The 15,781-nt window shown below is 45.3% G+C and overlaps 1 protein-coding gene and 1 pseudogene across 1 annotated transcript; one reads left to right on the plus strand and one right to left on the minus strand.

Moving 5' to 3' along the window:
* LOC121298200 overlaps nt 1-3,419 on the plus strand; it is a 9,044-nt pseudogene extending 5,625 nt beyond the window's left edge.
* LOC121298199 (protein FAM83A-like) lies at nt 3,149-15,321 on the minus strand. The gene is made up of 4 exons (XM_041225143.1): nt 14,568-15,321; nt 8,628-8,795; nt 7,086-7,210; nt 3,149-5,582 (listed from the first exon to the last, which is right to left on the minus strand). Exons 1-4 carry the CDS (start codon nt 15,093-15,095, stop codon nt 4,658-4,660), a joined length of 1,746 nt encoding a protein of 581 aa, XP_041081077.1. The 5' UTR covers nt 15,096-15,321; the 3' UTR covers nt 3,149-4,657.
* Nucleotides 15,322-15,781: the final 460 nt, after the last annotated feature.

The following is a 15,781-nucleotide window of genomic DNA, read 5'->3' on the forward strand; positions in this document are numbered from 1 at the left end:
AGAGTGTGTAACAGTGTAGCACTCATTGAAGTCATTAGCAGAGTGTGTAACAGTGTAGCACTCATTGAAGTCATTAGCAGAGTGTGTAACAGTGTAGCACTCATTGAAGTCATTAGCAGAGTGTGTAACAGTGTAGCAGTCATTGAAGTCATTAGCAGAGTGTGTAACAGTGTAGCACTCATTGAAGTCATTAGCAGAGTGTGTAACAGTGTAGCAGTCATTGAAGTCATTAGCAGAGTGTGTAACAGTGTAGCAGTCATTGAAGTCATTAGCAGAGTGTGTAACAGTGTAGCACTCATTGAAGTCATTAGCAGAGTGTGTAACAGTGTAGCACTCATTGAAGTCATTAGCAGAGTGTGTAACAGTGTAGCACTCATTGAAGTCATTAGCAGAGTGTGTAACAGTGTAGCACTCATTGAAGTCATTAGCAGAGTGTGTAACAGTGTAGCAGTCATTGAAGTCATTAGCAGAGTGTGTAACAGTGTAGCAGTCATTGAAGTCATTAGCAGAGTGTGTAACAGTGTAGCAGTCATTGAAGTCATTAGCAGAGTGTGTAACAGTGTAGCACTCATTGAAGTCATTAGCAGTGTGTGTAACATTATGGCTCCTGCCTGCCTGTTTAAATGCCCTCGGTCCCAGGTCAGAGTGGCCCCGTACTGTACAGGGAGGTGCCTCCTGCTTCACCAGTGTCTGTCCTTCACAGGCTGAAAGAGACGAAGGCTTTGAAGTGGACGAGGAGCAGGCAGAAGCTGATGCCACAGAGCTCTTTGAGGTAATGAAGCAGATACTGTGCTAGTACATGTCTTTAACTCCCGAAGAGAGAGCAAGCTCACCAAAGCCACAGTGAGGGACTCAGCTACACTGCTGTAATACTGATCTTGATTCTTGCATTGCTTCTTGTTATTTCAGGCTGGAGAGGGGCGATTTGGCACTGATGAGTCTGTTTTTACCACTATTCTGGTCAAAAGGTACCTTTTTCCTTGATGTACGTCAACGTCCGGTGAAATTCCATACTCTATATATATATATATATATATATATATATATATATATATATATATATATATATATATATATATATGTTGCTGTGAAATTCTTGTACGACAACGACCTTTCTCTCTTGCCCTGGCTGTGTTTCATATATATTCCATGCTGTTGCTGTGAAATTCTCTTGCCCTGGCTGTGTTTCATATATATTCCATGCTGTTGCTGTGAAATTCTCTTGCCCTGGCTGTGTTTCATATATATTTTCCATGCTGTTGCTGTGAAATTCTCTTGCCCTGGCTGTCTTTCTCAGTTTACATTTCTGATTGCAGCTTGCAGATTCTGATATTAAGGATGCCATTGAAAACGAGGCCTCGGGCACTCTGCAGAAATGCTACATTACACTTGGTAATTGCATTTCATTTTAAAGGCTTATTATTTTCAATGTTCAGTTTTATAACACACATAGAATGCCCTCCAACAAGCATTGGGACTCAAAGAGTGCAATGCAGTCCTCTTTGTTTTGAAAGGCTACACATTTCTGTTCATGAAACGAACGGCTTGCAAGTGCTCGGGAGGCTTTGAATCCAGCTCCAGTCAGCTGCTGTTTGGTTCCACTTTTGTAAAATAATGAATTGGGACGAGTAGTTAAAGCTGTCCTTCTTACCCTTCAGCCCGTCAGTGTCTCTGACGCACTAAATCAGGAGCACCACCAGGTGTCACTGCAACTCTACAAGCAGGGTTATGTTTGCAAAAACACTGAGGGACACGGGGCGATTATGCACAAATTGTATTTTCACGCTTTTCTAGGGATGTAAAATATATATGTAATATAGATATAGATAAATCTAGATGTAAAACGCTGACACTGCACTGTGATGCTGGGGCTGTTGTGTGGTCACCAGCTTGTAGTTTGAAAACTCAGTGAATAGTGAGATCATTATCAGGAGTTGTGATCGTCAGGTTAGGATGGGCAATGTGAGGCAGACAGTAGATCGATCTCTCTCTCTCTCTCTCTCTCTCTCTCTCTCTCTGCAGTGAGGTGTGCAAAGAACCTGCAGCTGTACTTTGCAAGGCGCTTGAAGCACAGTATCAAAGGCATTGGAACGGACGAAGACACGCTGATCAGGATCATCGTGGGGCGCGCTGAGGTACAGATTAACCAAATATACACCCCCCCTCCGCACACATGTGTTCAAGGACTGCGAACCAGCTTTTGGAAATGCTTTAGGTTTTGTTTTTTAAAAACATTACAACCGGTTTTATTATCACAAAGATCACTTTTTACATTAATTCAGGATGTGCAAACATTTCAGATCCATTTCACATATAGAGATAAACTGCTGCAAACAGTGCGAAAGAAGCTAGCAGACGTCTGCCTGTTTTCCAGATCGATCTGGAGACGATAAAGGACATGTACTCCGAGAAATACGACGTGCCCCTGAAGGAGGCAGTGAGCTCGGAGTGTGGAGGGGATTTCAGACGCATGCTTCTGGCAATCCTGCACTGATCTGCCTAGGTTGGAGGAGAGCCCACCCTGCCACAGAGCCAGCTGTCCTGTGTGGCTTCTTTTTAACCAGTCTTTAGAGCAGTATTCTTGTGTTGTCAAGTCCTCTACGGTGTTTCTAGGGCATGTAACCAGTTTTGATATTCCGGTCTATCTGCCTCACTCTAGTTTTCCCAGCGCACACACTTTCTGAATGCAGGATAGCATTGGAGGAGTAAGGCTTCAGGGGCTCTCATCCTGTAGGATTTTATTAATTACTAAAATAATATATTCTAAAAAAAATATTAACATAATACATATTAATATTGAAGTATTAGAACTGTTGTAGACTTGTCTTTAAGCATTGCTTTTACATTCTTTTTAATTCATTAAGCAATGCTAGTAATTGTAGTACAATTAGAGTCTAACATAACTTCAGAAACCCTCTACCCCTAACTATGATGTAACAATCGATCGTTGACCTCAGAACTCTCTTCAGCCTATCAGGGAGCTGCCTGGTGGGATACTGTCTCAGTGTAGATGCCCAGTAGAACATTCACGTTGAATATTCTACTCCAGGAAGCACTGACAGATATTCAAGCACACCCGACTCACTCAACAGGAAGCATTTAAGGCACAGTGTCTCCACTGCTCTCAGCTGGAAACCTGTAATCTCTCCCACATGCCTCTGCTTATGAGGGCAGTACAGCACAGGCTGTGGTTGTGATCCTGTTGTCACTGTGTTTAGGAGCAACACAGCTGCCTTTCTGTTTGTGTGCAAGTCTTTGAGGTCAAAAGCTTATTCAGTTAGTTAGGGTTTAGATGACATGTGCAAGAGCTACAGCCCAGCGTCTAAATAGAGGACAACATGATGGACGGACCAAATCAAAATGGGTAAAACCTGCAAAGATGTCCCTATATCTTAATCAATAAAAACATTTGCAAACAACTTATGTAGCCAGACTTATTCCTTTTAACATGCATTACTTATTTGTATAGTATGTGTGTTTCAATACATTAGTGACCCAGGCTTTTATAAAGTATGAAATACCAAAGACAACATGTCATAACTTCTTGCTAACATTGTCAAAACCTCCACTTAATGAATCTAGTATTGCTGGAGGCATCACGCTAAACATCCCTCGTTGTGAAAAACCAGACCTGTTGTATTGTCATGACTGCAATGCCCGATTCACTACAAACAACAGTAAAGGCACCCGCTATGTCGTTGCACTGTTTCTAATGCCAAGGCCAGCACTCTGTCACAGTGCTGCGTTACAAGATTCCTGCTAGGCATGCCAGAGGGTGGAGGTGGGCATGTTTGTGGCCAGAGTTCCGGGTTTGGAATGTTGCTATGGCACAGTGCAGCGCCTCCTCTGGTGCATGGGATGATTAATAAAAACAGTGACAGCTAATGCAGGCCGCCTTTTACACTGCATAATGAAGCGCTCCCTCGTTCAGTAAAACCCTTTAGAGTGCACAGCCTGTTCTAAGACAGTCACAGCCCTCACTTGTTCCCTGTATTTCCATAGTTCTTGCACTAGCACTGAACCCACAGTCCATTCCATATATCACAGTCTCAGACTAGTTATTTTGAGCCAGTATACAGGATGCAGTGCCGGAATGAAGTAGAAACATTGTTTGTTCTGCACACTGCAATTTAACAATGTGCACACTAATCATCATCATCATCATCATCTCAATAATAATAGTAATACTCTTCCTCAATTAAAAACAACACACAATTTATGGCAAAATATTTATAATGCTCATTATACAAGAGATTTATCAAAACACCTTTTATCTGTAATCCACAAAAAACAAGTTTTTTGAAAATGGCAAATGTAGACAATTACACAACTGCAGAAACAGCAACACGTGGCAGAACAACATAAAATCCATAAGCCCTTTGGGAAGCCAGGCGCTCTGCAAATCTGGATTTCTCAACACATCTCTACATACTGCAACCCTCCCCCTAATAAAAAGAATCACACCAACCGTTTGCACTGCAGGAAGACAAGAAATACAGCAAACAAAACCAGCAGGATGCAGGATTAAAGGTTCTGAGTGCCGAAGAGGAACACTGTCCACTGAGTTTTGAATAAACAGCAGGCTTTCAGGAAAGATGACTTTCATTTTGCTTGATTATTCATCCGTGTCTCTCTTCGTCTGAAAGGACAGCCTGGTTCACATGTGCGGAGTGTCTTTCACCTCGAACCTGCTGTATATGTTTTTGGATTTCATCTTGTTGTAGTGGTTTACTAGGTCCAGCTGGCTGTGCCCGAGGGTCATCCTCTTGACATCATGCCTGTTGATTCCTCCTCGTCTCACCGCTGGCAGCACGTCCGCGGGCAGGGGTGCTGGCACCACGGAATACCCGGGTTTGTTTTCGCTTGTTTTTGTCAATTCCGACAGGCTCAGGTCTTTGAAAGGCAACACCGCGGCGGCATTGTTTCGGGTTGGAGATTTGGTAAAGCCTTCTTTTGTACCAGGGAAGAAATCAGAGAGTTTGCTGAAGAGCGGGGCTGTCTTCTGTTTGCCGGGCTGCTCTGGTTCAGCGTGAGGGCAGCTCCTTTGCTCCTTCCCCAGTGAGGGGTTCAACGGAGTGAAGTTCTGTTTGGGCTCATGAAGACCCAGCCCTGAGATCTTGGATTCAGCTCCTCCTCCATTTCGGAGTGCGCTAGGGTTGAGTTCTTGTGAGCCAGCGTTGGACCGCTCCACAGCACAGCTGCTGCCAGACCCTTTTCTCCCTTGGTTGCTGGGGTTGTACAAACCTGGACTTGGGCCCTTCTTGTTTGGACTGTTATTGTAATTCAGTTTGTACGCCGGGGAGCCCATGCCTGGACACTTCTTGATGCTGGAGAAGCTGTTGCTGGAGCAGCTGCTGGAAGGGTCGGAGTAGACATGTTCCTTTGGCTTTTCTTGCTTGATCTCCGGAAGATGTTTCCCTAAGGAGTAACACGGAATTCCGTCTTCGTCTGGGTCGTGTAAGCTATCGATGATTTGGGAATCTGCGTAGAGGCATCGGAACTCCCTGTCAAAGCTCTCAACAATTTGTCCGGTGAAGTGCATCAGCATGTTGCTGTGAACCTGAGAAGAGAGCCAGGTGAAACTGGAAACAAAAAGAGAGAGAGAGTTCAAGATTAGCAGCATTGTCTTCATATTGACATTTCTTTCTTTTGATCCCCCTTGATCCCTTTGAACTAAGATTTCATTTAAATATGCAAACTGAAAAAAAAAAGAAAGTAATTAATGCTACTTGACGGGGGTAAGACAAAATGTAAATAATCTACAGAGAGTGCAGCGAGTTTTGAATTTCATTTGAACGTTCAGCATTCCAGTTGGAGTTTGTTCCACACCGCCATGCGTTGATCTAATCATGCAGGTCGATAACACAATTCCATCTATTTCAGACACTAAATAAAACAAACAGCCTCCTCACAGCACGTAAGAATGTTTGCACCTCTTAACAAATATTTCCCCTCCCTAAAACAAGACAAAAGCACAACTGCAGAACCAGTTTTAAATATTGCGAAAGGCAGCGCTTCTCATCATAACAGCGGCGGCTGTTGAAACTGCAGCCTACAAACTGAAGCATTTGAGAGCTCAGAGGAGCAGCCGAAAGCGCAGTGCGAGGAGAGACTCATGAGCTTACAGGATGTAATATGAAGGGTGAAACAGTGAAGCAAATAAAGCAGCTGTGAGGCCAGCAGGTGCAATGCTTGTTTTTTTTGTGTTCTTGTTTTTTTTTAGGTTTCTCCATCTACAAAAGTGTTCAAGTAACCACGGCTGGTATAAAATGAGACTCACCACTGTACAGTTTGGAGAGAATCAGGTAACATCCTGAGACACAGGTGACACCACGATGTATTCCTCATTGCGAACTGTATGTTCTTTCAACGGCTGATTACCTGTATAACCACTTATTACTCATCAGGTGCATTCCCCCAAACTGCACTGCTTCTAAAGAATGAGCCCAATTCAAAGAATGTGGCTCACAACAACAGGGAGCACAGGGTTAGGGTCGTTATTGTCTCCTTCAAATCCAGCACCTCTGAGCAACTCGGATTAGGCTTTACTCAGGGAGCCTGATCAACACATCCTGGAAAGAGCTGCAGGGCCAATACAACACAGGGTAAGAGGGGAGCAGTACAGCTCTATAGATATCCTATCAGGGGTAGAGTGATACACTAATGTCACTATATGATATGGATCACTATATATTTAATGCTCTTGATGGGCTTCTCTCTCTCTCTCTCTCTCTCTCTCTCTCTCTCTCTCTCTCCTACTGACACTTTCAAAGGAACACGTTCAAATGACGGCATTTGTTTGCTCAGCATCACAACCCATTTCCGCATTGCGCTGCGTTCCAAACTCTCCTGAAACCAGGGGTAACACAGGCTGGCTATTCCAATTTCTATTCCACCTCATCGCTGTGGTTATCCTCGGATGGGCAAGAGATGGCTCTAAAGAAAGAGTTTGATAAAACAGCCCTTACAAACAGTTTCCAACATTGACACACACTTCTCATTCTCAGAATGGAAATTCAGACACAAGGGTCTCTGGAGCGATGGAGTAATTGGGTAATTGGGGTATCATGGAAATAGCTTCATACCTGTAAGACCCAGCAATCACTTCTTCACAGTCAATTATAAGAAACTTCTCCAAGACCTGCCCAGTAAACTTCTTGCCATGCTTTGTGCAATAGGTATCTCCACAAACACTGCGGACTCTCATGCGCTAGGAAAATAACAACAACAATAATAATAATAATAATAATAATAATAATATAATAATAATAATAATAATAATAATAATACTAATAATAAACAGGTGTAAACAAGAACTTCAGCTTTACAGTGGATAAACACAACCACTGTTGAAAAATAAACAATGAAATAAACAGATCAAACTGAAGCTCACAATAATATGATTTATAGTGTCTTGAGATCTCCCACACAAACATAAAGCCTCTACCTCCTATCTGTATTTGCTTCTACCTATTTGCCTGAATGAACACTGCAGTGTAGAGTGCACTGTTCCTGCTTGAATGAACACTGCAGTGTAGAGTGCACTGTTCCTGCCTGAATGAACACTGCAGTGTAGAGTGCACTGTTACTGCTTGAATGAACACTGCAGTGTAGAGTGCACTGTTACTGCCTGAATGAACACTGCAGTGTAGAGTGCACTGTTCCTGCTTGAATGAACACTGCAGTGTAGAGTGCACTGTTACTGCCTGAATGAACACTGCAGTGTAGAGTGCACTGTTACTGCCTGAATGAACACTGCAGTGTAGAGTGCACTGTTACTGCCTGAATGAACACTGCAGTGTAGAGTGCACTGTTACTGCCTGAATGAACACTGCAGTGTAGAGTGCACTGTTACTGCCTGAATGAACACTGCAGTGTAGAGTGCACTGTTACTGCTTGAATGAACACTGCAGTGTAGAGTGCACTGTTCCTGCCTGAATGAACACTGCAGTGTAGAGTGCACTGTTCCTGCCTGAATGAACACTGCAGTGTAGAGTGCACTGTTACTGCCTGAATGAACACTGCAGTGTAGAGTGCACTGTTACTGCTTGAATGAACACTGCAGTGTAGAGTGCACTGTTCCTGCCTGAATGAACACTGCAGTGTAGAGTGCACTGTTACTGCCTGAATGAACACTGCAGTGTAGAGTGCACTGTTCCTGCCTGAATGAACACTGCAGTGTAGAGTGCACTGTTCCTGCCTGAATGAACACTGCAGTGTAGAGTGCACTGTTCCTGCCTGAATGAACACTGCAGTGTAGAGTGCACTGTTACTGTTACTGCCTGAATGAACACTGCAGTGTAGAGTGCACTGTTACTGCCTGAATGAACACTGCAGTGTAGAGTGCACTGTTACTGCCTGAATGAACACTGCAGTGTAGAGTGCACTGTTACTGCCTGAATGAACACTGCAGTGTAGAGTGCACTGTTACTGCCTGAATGAACACTGCAGTGTAGAGTGCACTGTTACTGCTTGAATGAACACTGCAGTGTAGAGTGCACTGTTCCTGCCTGAATGAACACTGCAGTGTGAAGTGCACTGTTCCTGCTTGAATGAACACTGCAGTGTAGAGTGCACTGTTCCTGTCTGAACGCCAATGCATGGAACAAGGAACATCTGAAGCTTACACTGATGTGTATCGTCTGGACGTCCAAGGTGTTGCACATTTCAGTAAAATACTTCAGGTTCTTCTCGTCCAGTAGGATATAAACTGGAACTTTGCGTTTATTTGCAGCTTCCAGCAAGTCACAAAACAGATCCACGTCTGTGAAGAGGTCCATCACCAATGCTATTACCTGGAAAGCAAAAATACACCAATCAATACAATCTACAAACAAATCACTGGAGCGAGGGACAGCTCACTGAATCACTGGAGCGAGGGACAGCTCACTGAATCACTGGTGTGAGGGACAGCTCACTGAATCACTGGTGTGAGGGACAGCTCACTGAATCACTGGTGTGAGGGACAGCTCACTGAATCACTGGAGCGAGGGACAGCTCACTGAATCACTGGAGTGAGGGACAGCTCACTGAATCACTGGTGTGAGGGACAGCTCACTGAATCACTGGAGTGAGGGACAGCTCACTGAATCACTGGAGCGAGGGACAGCTCACTGAATCACTGGAGTGAGGGACAGCTCACTGAATCACTGGTGTGAGGGACAGCTCACTGAATCACTGGAGCGAGGGACAGCTCACTGAATCACTGGTGTGAGGGACAGCTCACTGAATCACTGGTGTGAGGGACAGCTCACTGAATCACTGGAGCGAGGGACAGCTCACTGAATCACTGGAGCGAGGGACAGCTCACTGAATCACTGGAGTGAGGGACAGCTCACTGAATCACTGGAGCGAGGGACAGCTCACTGAATCACTGGAGTGAGGGACAGCTCACTGAATCACTGGAGCGAGGGACAGCTCACTGAATCACTGGAGTGAGGGACAGCTCACTGAATCACTGGAGTGAGGGACAGCTCACTGAATCACTGGAGTGAGGGACAGCTCACTGAATCACTAGAGTGAGGGACAGCTCACTGAATCACTAGAGTGAGGGACAGCTCACTGAATCACTGGAGTGAGGGACAGCTCACTGAATCACTGGAGCAAGGGACAGCTCACTGAATCACTGGAGCGAGGGACAGCTCACTGAATCACTGGTGTGAGGGACAGCTCACTGAATCACTGGAGCGAGGGACAGCTCACTGAATCACTGGAGCGAGGGACAGCTCACTGAATCACTGGTGTGAGGGACAGCTCACTGAATCACTGGAGTGAGGGACAGCTCACTGAATCACTGGAGCGAGGGACAGCTCACTGAATCACTGGAGCGAGGGACAGCTCACTGAATCACTGGTGTGAGGGACAGCTCACTGAATCACTGGAGCGAGGGACAGCTCACTGAATCACTGGAGCGAGGGACAGCTCACTGAATCACTGGAGCGAGGGACAGCTCACTGAATCACTGGAGTGAGGGACAGCTCACTGAATCACTGGAGTGAGGGACAGCTCACTGAATCACTGGAGTGAGGGACAGCTCACTGAATCACTGGAGTGAGGGACAGCTCACTGAATCACTGGAGTGAGGGACAGCTCACTGAATCACTGGTGTGAGGGACAGCTCACTGAATCACTGGAGTGAGGGACAGCTCACTGAATCACTGGAGTGAGGGACAGCTCACTGAATCACTGGAGTGAGGGACAGCTCACTGAATCACTGGAGCGAGGGACAGCTCACTGAGTCACTGGTGTGAGGGACAGCTCACTGAATCACTAGAGTGAGGGACAGCTCACTGAATCACTGGAGTGAGGGATAGCTCACTGAATCACTGGTGTTTCTGTGCAGTTTAGTTACAATTGGATTTGATACAGATTCAAAAGGAACTACGTTAGTAAACCAGAACATACATTCTAAATCTTTGTTCACAGAATGGGATTTTCAGGCAGCAAATGCAATATTGTGTCCTATTGCAAGTACTGTTGTGTTGCTCGCTCAATACCCCCTCCCCTGTGAATAGAGATTTATTTATCTGATTATGTTTAGTGTTGAATTACTCTGTGCTTACATTAACATTACTGTTTTCTTGGTTGGTGTTTGAATAACAGCCAATGTCACTGTGAACATGTCCCAGTATGTTGCAGCTCATATTGTATCTGAATTAACCCACGAAGAGACTCGCGGGAATGCTGCTTATTCAAGCATCTGGGTCATTCACTGCACGGGACAATAAGAAACTATTCCAGTGCTTGCTGGATATGGGTCTTTACATCCCATTTAAGGTGTGATGTTGATGGAGCTGCAAACACGGTCCTGGAGGGACAGCCCATCAAAACCAATGCTGTGATTAAACACACTGTAGAGGGCTGTCCAAACACGGTCCTGGAGGGACATCCCATCAAAACCAATGCTGTGTTTAAACACACTTACAGGGCTGTTGGTCCTGGAGGGACATCCCATCAAAACCAATGCTGTGATTAAACACTGTACAGGGCTGTCCAAACACGGTCCTGGAGGGACATCCCATCAAAACCAATGCTGAATTAAACACACTGTAAGTCCAAACACGGTCCTGGAGGGACATCCCATCAAAACCTGCTGTGTTTAAACACATACAGGGCTGTCCAAACACGGTCCTGGAGGGACATCCCATCAAAACCAATGCTGTATTAAACACACTGTACAGGGCTGTCCAAACTCGGTCCTGGAGGGACATCCCATCAAAACCAATGCTGTGTTTAAACACACTGTACAGGGCTGTCCAAACACGGTCCTGGAGGGACATCCCATCAAAACCAATGCTGTGTTTAAACACACTGTACAGGGCTGTCCAAACACGGTCCTGGAGGGACATCCCATCAAAACCAATGCTGTGTTTAAACACACTGTACAGGGCTGTCCAAACACGGTCCTGGAGGGACATCCCATCAAAACCAATGCTGTGTTTAAACACACTGTACAGGGCTGTCCAAACACGGTCCTGGAGGGACATCCCATCAAAACCAATGCTGTGTTTAAACACACTGTACAGGGCTGTCCAAACACGGTCCTGGAGGGACATCCCATCAAAACCAATGCTGTGTTTAAACACACTGTACAGGGCTGTCCAAACACGGTCCTGGAGGGACATCCCATCAAAACCAATGCTGTGTTTAAACACACTGTACAGGGCTGTCCAAACACGGTCCTGGAGGGACATCCCATCAAAACCAATGCTGTGTTTAAACACACTGTACAGGGCTGTCCAAACACGGTCCTGGAGGGACATCCCATCAAAACCAATGCTGTGTTTAAACACACTGTACAGGGCTGTCCAAACACGGTCCTGGAGGGACATCCCATCAAAACCAATGCTGTGTTTAAACACACTGTACAGGGCTGTCCAAACACGGTCCTGGAGGGACATCCCATCAAAACCAATGCTGTGTTTAAACACACTGTACAGGGCTGTCCAAACACGGTCCTGGAGGGACATCCCATCAAAACCAATGCTGTGTTTAAACACACTGTACAGGGCTGTCCAAACACGGTCCTGGAGGAACATCCCATCAAAACCAATGCTGTGTTTAAACACACTGTACAGGGCTGTCCAAACACGGTCCTGGAGGGACATCCCATCAAAACCAATGCTGTGTTTAAACACACTGTACAGGGCTGTCCAAACACGGTCCTGGAGGGACATCCCATCAAAACCAATGCTGTGTTTAAACACACTGTACAGGGCTGTCCAAACACGGTCCTGGAGGGACATCCCATCAAAACCAATGCTGTGTTTAAACACACTGTACAGGGCTGTCCAAACACGGTCCTGGAGGGACATCCCATCAAAACCAATGCTGTGTTTAAACACACTGTACAGGGCTGTCCAAACACGGTCCTGGAGGGACATCCCATCAAAACCAATGCTGTGTTTAAACACACTGTACAGGGCTGTCCAAACACGGTCCTGGAGGGACATCCCATCAAAACCAATGCTGTGTTTAAACACACTGTACAGGGCTGTCCAAACACGGTCCTGGAGGGACATCCCATCAAAACCAATGCTGTGTTTAAACACACTGTACAGGGCTGTCCAAACACGGTCCTGGAGGGACATCCCATCAAAACCAATGCTGTGTTTAAACACACTGTACAGGGCTGTCCAAACACGGTCCTGGAGGGACATCCCATCAAAACCAATGCTGTGTTTAAACACACTGTACAGGGCTGTCCAAACACGGTCCTGGAGGGACATCCCATCAAAACCAATGCTGTGTTTAAACACACTGTACAGGGCTGTCCAAACACGGTCCTGGAGGGACATCCCATCAAAACCAATGCTGTGTTTAAACACACTGTACAGGGCTGTCCAAACACGGTCCTGGAGGGACATCCCATCAAAACCAATGCTGTGTTTAAACACACTGTACAGGGCTGTCCAAACACGGTCCTGGAGGGACATCCCATCAAAACCAATGCTGTGTTTAAACACACTGTACAGGGCTGTCCAAACACGGTCCTGGAGGGACATCCCATCAAAACCAATGCTGTGTTTAAACACACTGTACAGGGCTGTCCAAACACGGTCCTGGAGGGACATCCCATCAAAACCAATGCTGTGTTTAAACACACTGTACAGGGCTGTCCAAACACGGTCCTGGAGGGACATCCCATCAAAACCAATGCTGTGTTTAAACACACTGTACAGGGCTGTCCAAACACGGTCCTGGAGGGACATCCCATCAAAACCAATGCTGTGTTTAAACACACTGTACAGGGCTGTCCAAACACGGTCCTGGAGGGACATCCCATCAAAACCAATGCTGTGTTTAAACACACTGTACAGGGCTGTCCAAACACGGTCCTGGAGGGACATCCCATCAAAACCAATGCTGTGTTTAAACACACTGTACAGGGCTGTCCAAACACGGTCCTGGAGGGACATCCCATCAAAACCAATGCTGTGTTTAAACACACTGTACAGGGCTGTCCAAACACGGTCCTGGAGGGACATCCCATCAAAACCAATGCTGTGATTAAACACACTGTACAGGGCTGTCCAAACACGGTCCTGGAGGGACATCCCATCAAAACCAATGCTGTGATTAAACACACTGTACAGGGCTGTCCAAACACGGTCCTGGAGGGACATCCCATCAAAACCAATGCTGTGTTTAATGAATAGAAAGGTACTGAAGTGGCATCACAGTAAACGCATTTTAAATGAATCTTATTTTTATTTTCATGCATGGCTTTTTATCTCTGGCAAGGCCCTGTACAAACTCCCTGGTAGATCAGCCTGCATCAGCATACTTCTTATTAGATTAGTAACTTTATTACAACCCCCACCCCCCACCCCCCTTAACTGTTACGAGAATCTTTTGTCTAAGTAGTTACTTAATAATTTTAATTCAGGATATGCAAAAAAAAAAAAAAAAAACTTTTGATAAATTACTGCGTCCTGGTTCCTGGGCTGTAGGTCACATGATCTGATTGCAGCTCGACCATTGGAGTGCGTGTGAACTACGAGACTTGAATGGATCTACAAGGAAGCAGGAGCAGACCTTTTTATCAGCAGTATGGTGTGATCTTTGAGCTAACTGCATATTCCAAAGTGAAGTACAAAATCCATTCAAACAACCAAAAGAGCTTACACTGAAGAAAATGGGGTACGGGGACAATACTGATCGTCCCAAAAGTATGCAAGGCATTTTAACCAAGGTGTTTAAACTGCATTACCTAGGGTGACTTTACAGCATGTGGTTACCCAGGGATGGGAATCACACTCCCATTGCAAAGCAGTGTGATCCACTCCTGGTTTTACCTTGATTTTAATAAGACACACCCTAGCTATACGTACACACACTATGGCTAATGAAGCACACAGTGAAAACTACTATTCAATGGGAGACTTGACAACATCCTTGTCATCTGGTCATGCAGGCGGTCCTTTTAAGTCATGCAAAACAATTCTTATAATGAATATTGTGGATACATTTCAGATATAAAAAGGTTCACATTATTTTGACTTGATCAAAGCTGCCCGTCATAACTGAATTGCCCTCTCCCTAAAACAAACAAGCAAACCACTTACTTTCTTTGCCTTGTTAATTAGTGAACGAATGACATCTTTCATGTTGTGCGTTTTGCCTCTCTGAAAGTAGATCTGCGTTTCTGAAGGACCATATTTAGGCAGCTGGTCTGTCATCTCCGGCCAACCCAGCTCCAGCATAGGCGGCTCTTCATCCGACATCATCGGGAAGTAGGTCCCCGAGGTGAGCTCCGAGACCGCGTACCCCTCCCCGCACAGCTCTCCGCCTGAGCCGGTGACACTGCCGCTGTCCGCGCTACTGTTCTTGGAAGCGCTTTCGGCGATGTACTTGATCTCTAAGGGCGAGAGAAACGACAGCTCCCGCTCCTGGTCTAGCACTCGCTTGTATTCGAGTTCCCCCGAGTCTAGCAGGGCGTCTGTCGCTAGCCTGGCCGCTTCGCTGTGGCTGAGCTCCAACGTCATGCCCTGCCTCCACGGGTTCTTCACATCTTCTAGCCGGGCAGCTAGCTTTCCAAGCGGCTTCCGTCCTGAATTAGCCGGGGTCGGGCGCAAAGCGTCTGAGCTTGTCATTTTGTACAATAGAAACAGACCTTGATTCGTCGGCTTTTTTGATTTTGTTATCTTTATGTTTGTTTGTGTTTGTTATTTAATACAATTATGAAATACCCTTAAATTATATTTGAAAATAATAAGTCAATGTCGTATTGCTTTCTTCAGGCAGCGCATCCCGTTTGACAGATGCCTATTTTTTTAAACTGTTACTGTCAGTTGTGCTCCGGGCGATTTTTCTTTATTGGCTGACGGTTCCGGGTCGCCTCCTCTTACCTGCACTCACCTGTCATGGAACAGCATGACCACGCCCTTTACCTGTGCGTGTGTCACACTCGAAACACGCCCCTTTCTGAGTCAGGCGTTAGTTAGCCATCTCGTAGAGCGCATGATGAATCGAAAGTTCCCCGTAATTAAAATGAAACATGATACCAGTTTGACTGTCTAAAGTTTTGTGACAGTTGAGATATTTTCATTAAATACGATTGTAATTTTTAATATGTATTTTCAAAATATACTCCATCCATAAACATGACGTCATACACTTAAACACTTAAACATTTAAACAACATTGAAAATGTTTTATAAAATAACCCTAATTATTCTAATCGAACAGTGTAATGGACAAGGTTCAGTATATTTATCTGTTCGTTTGGAAAGCTGGATTCAGATATTACCAGATCAAGTATGCTCCTATGAATAGAACC

Source organism: Polyodon spathula, chromosome 23, assembly GCF_017654505.1.
Source record: "Polyodon spathula isolate WHYD16114869_AA chromosome 23, ASM1765450v1, whole genome shotgun sequence".
NCBI lineage: Eukaryota > Metazoa > Chordata > Actinopteri > Acipenseriformes > Polyodontidae > Polyodon > Polyodon spathula.

What these genes read in the sequence shown, in the direction of transcription:
- LOC121298199 (XM_041225143.1), bottom strand. Translation starts at nt 15,095, where the DNA reads ATGACAAGCTCAGACGCTTTGCGCCCGACCCCGGCTAATTCAGGACGG. An exon ending in TCCAGACGATACACATCAGT is followed by an intron (nt 7,211 to 8,627) that starts GTAAGCTTCAGA and finishes TTATTTTCCTAG; the next exon opens with CGCATGAGAGTCCGCAGTGT. An exon ending in GTGATTGCTGGGTCTTACAG is followed by an intron (nt 5,583 to 7,085) that starts GTATGAAGCTAT and finishes TTTTGTTTCCAG; the next exon opens with TTTCACCTGGCTCTCTTCTC.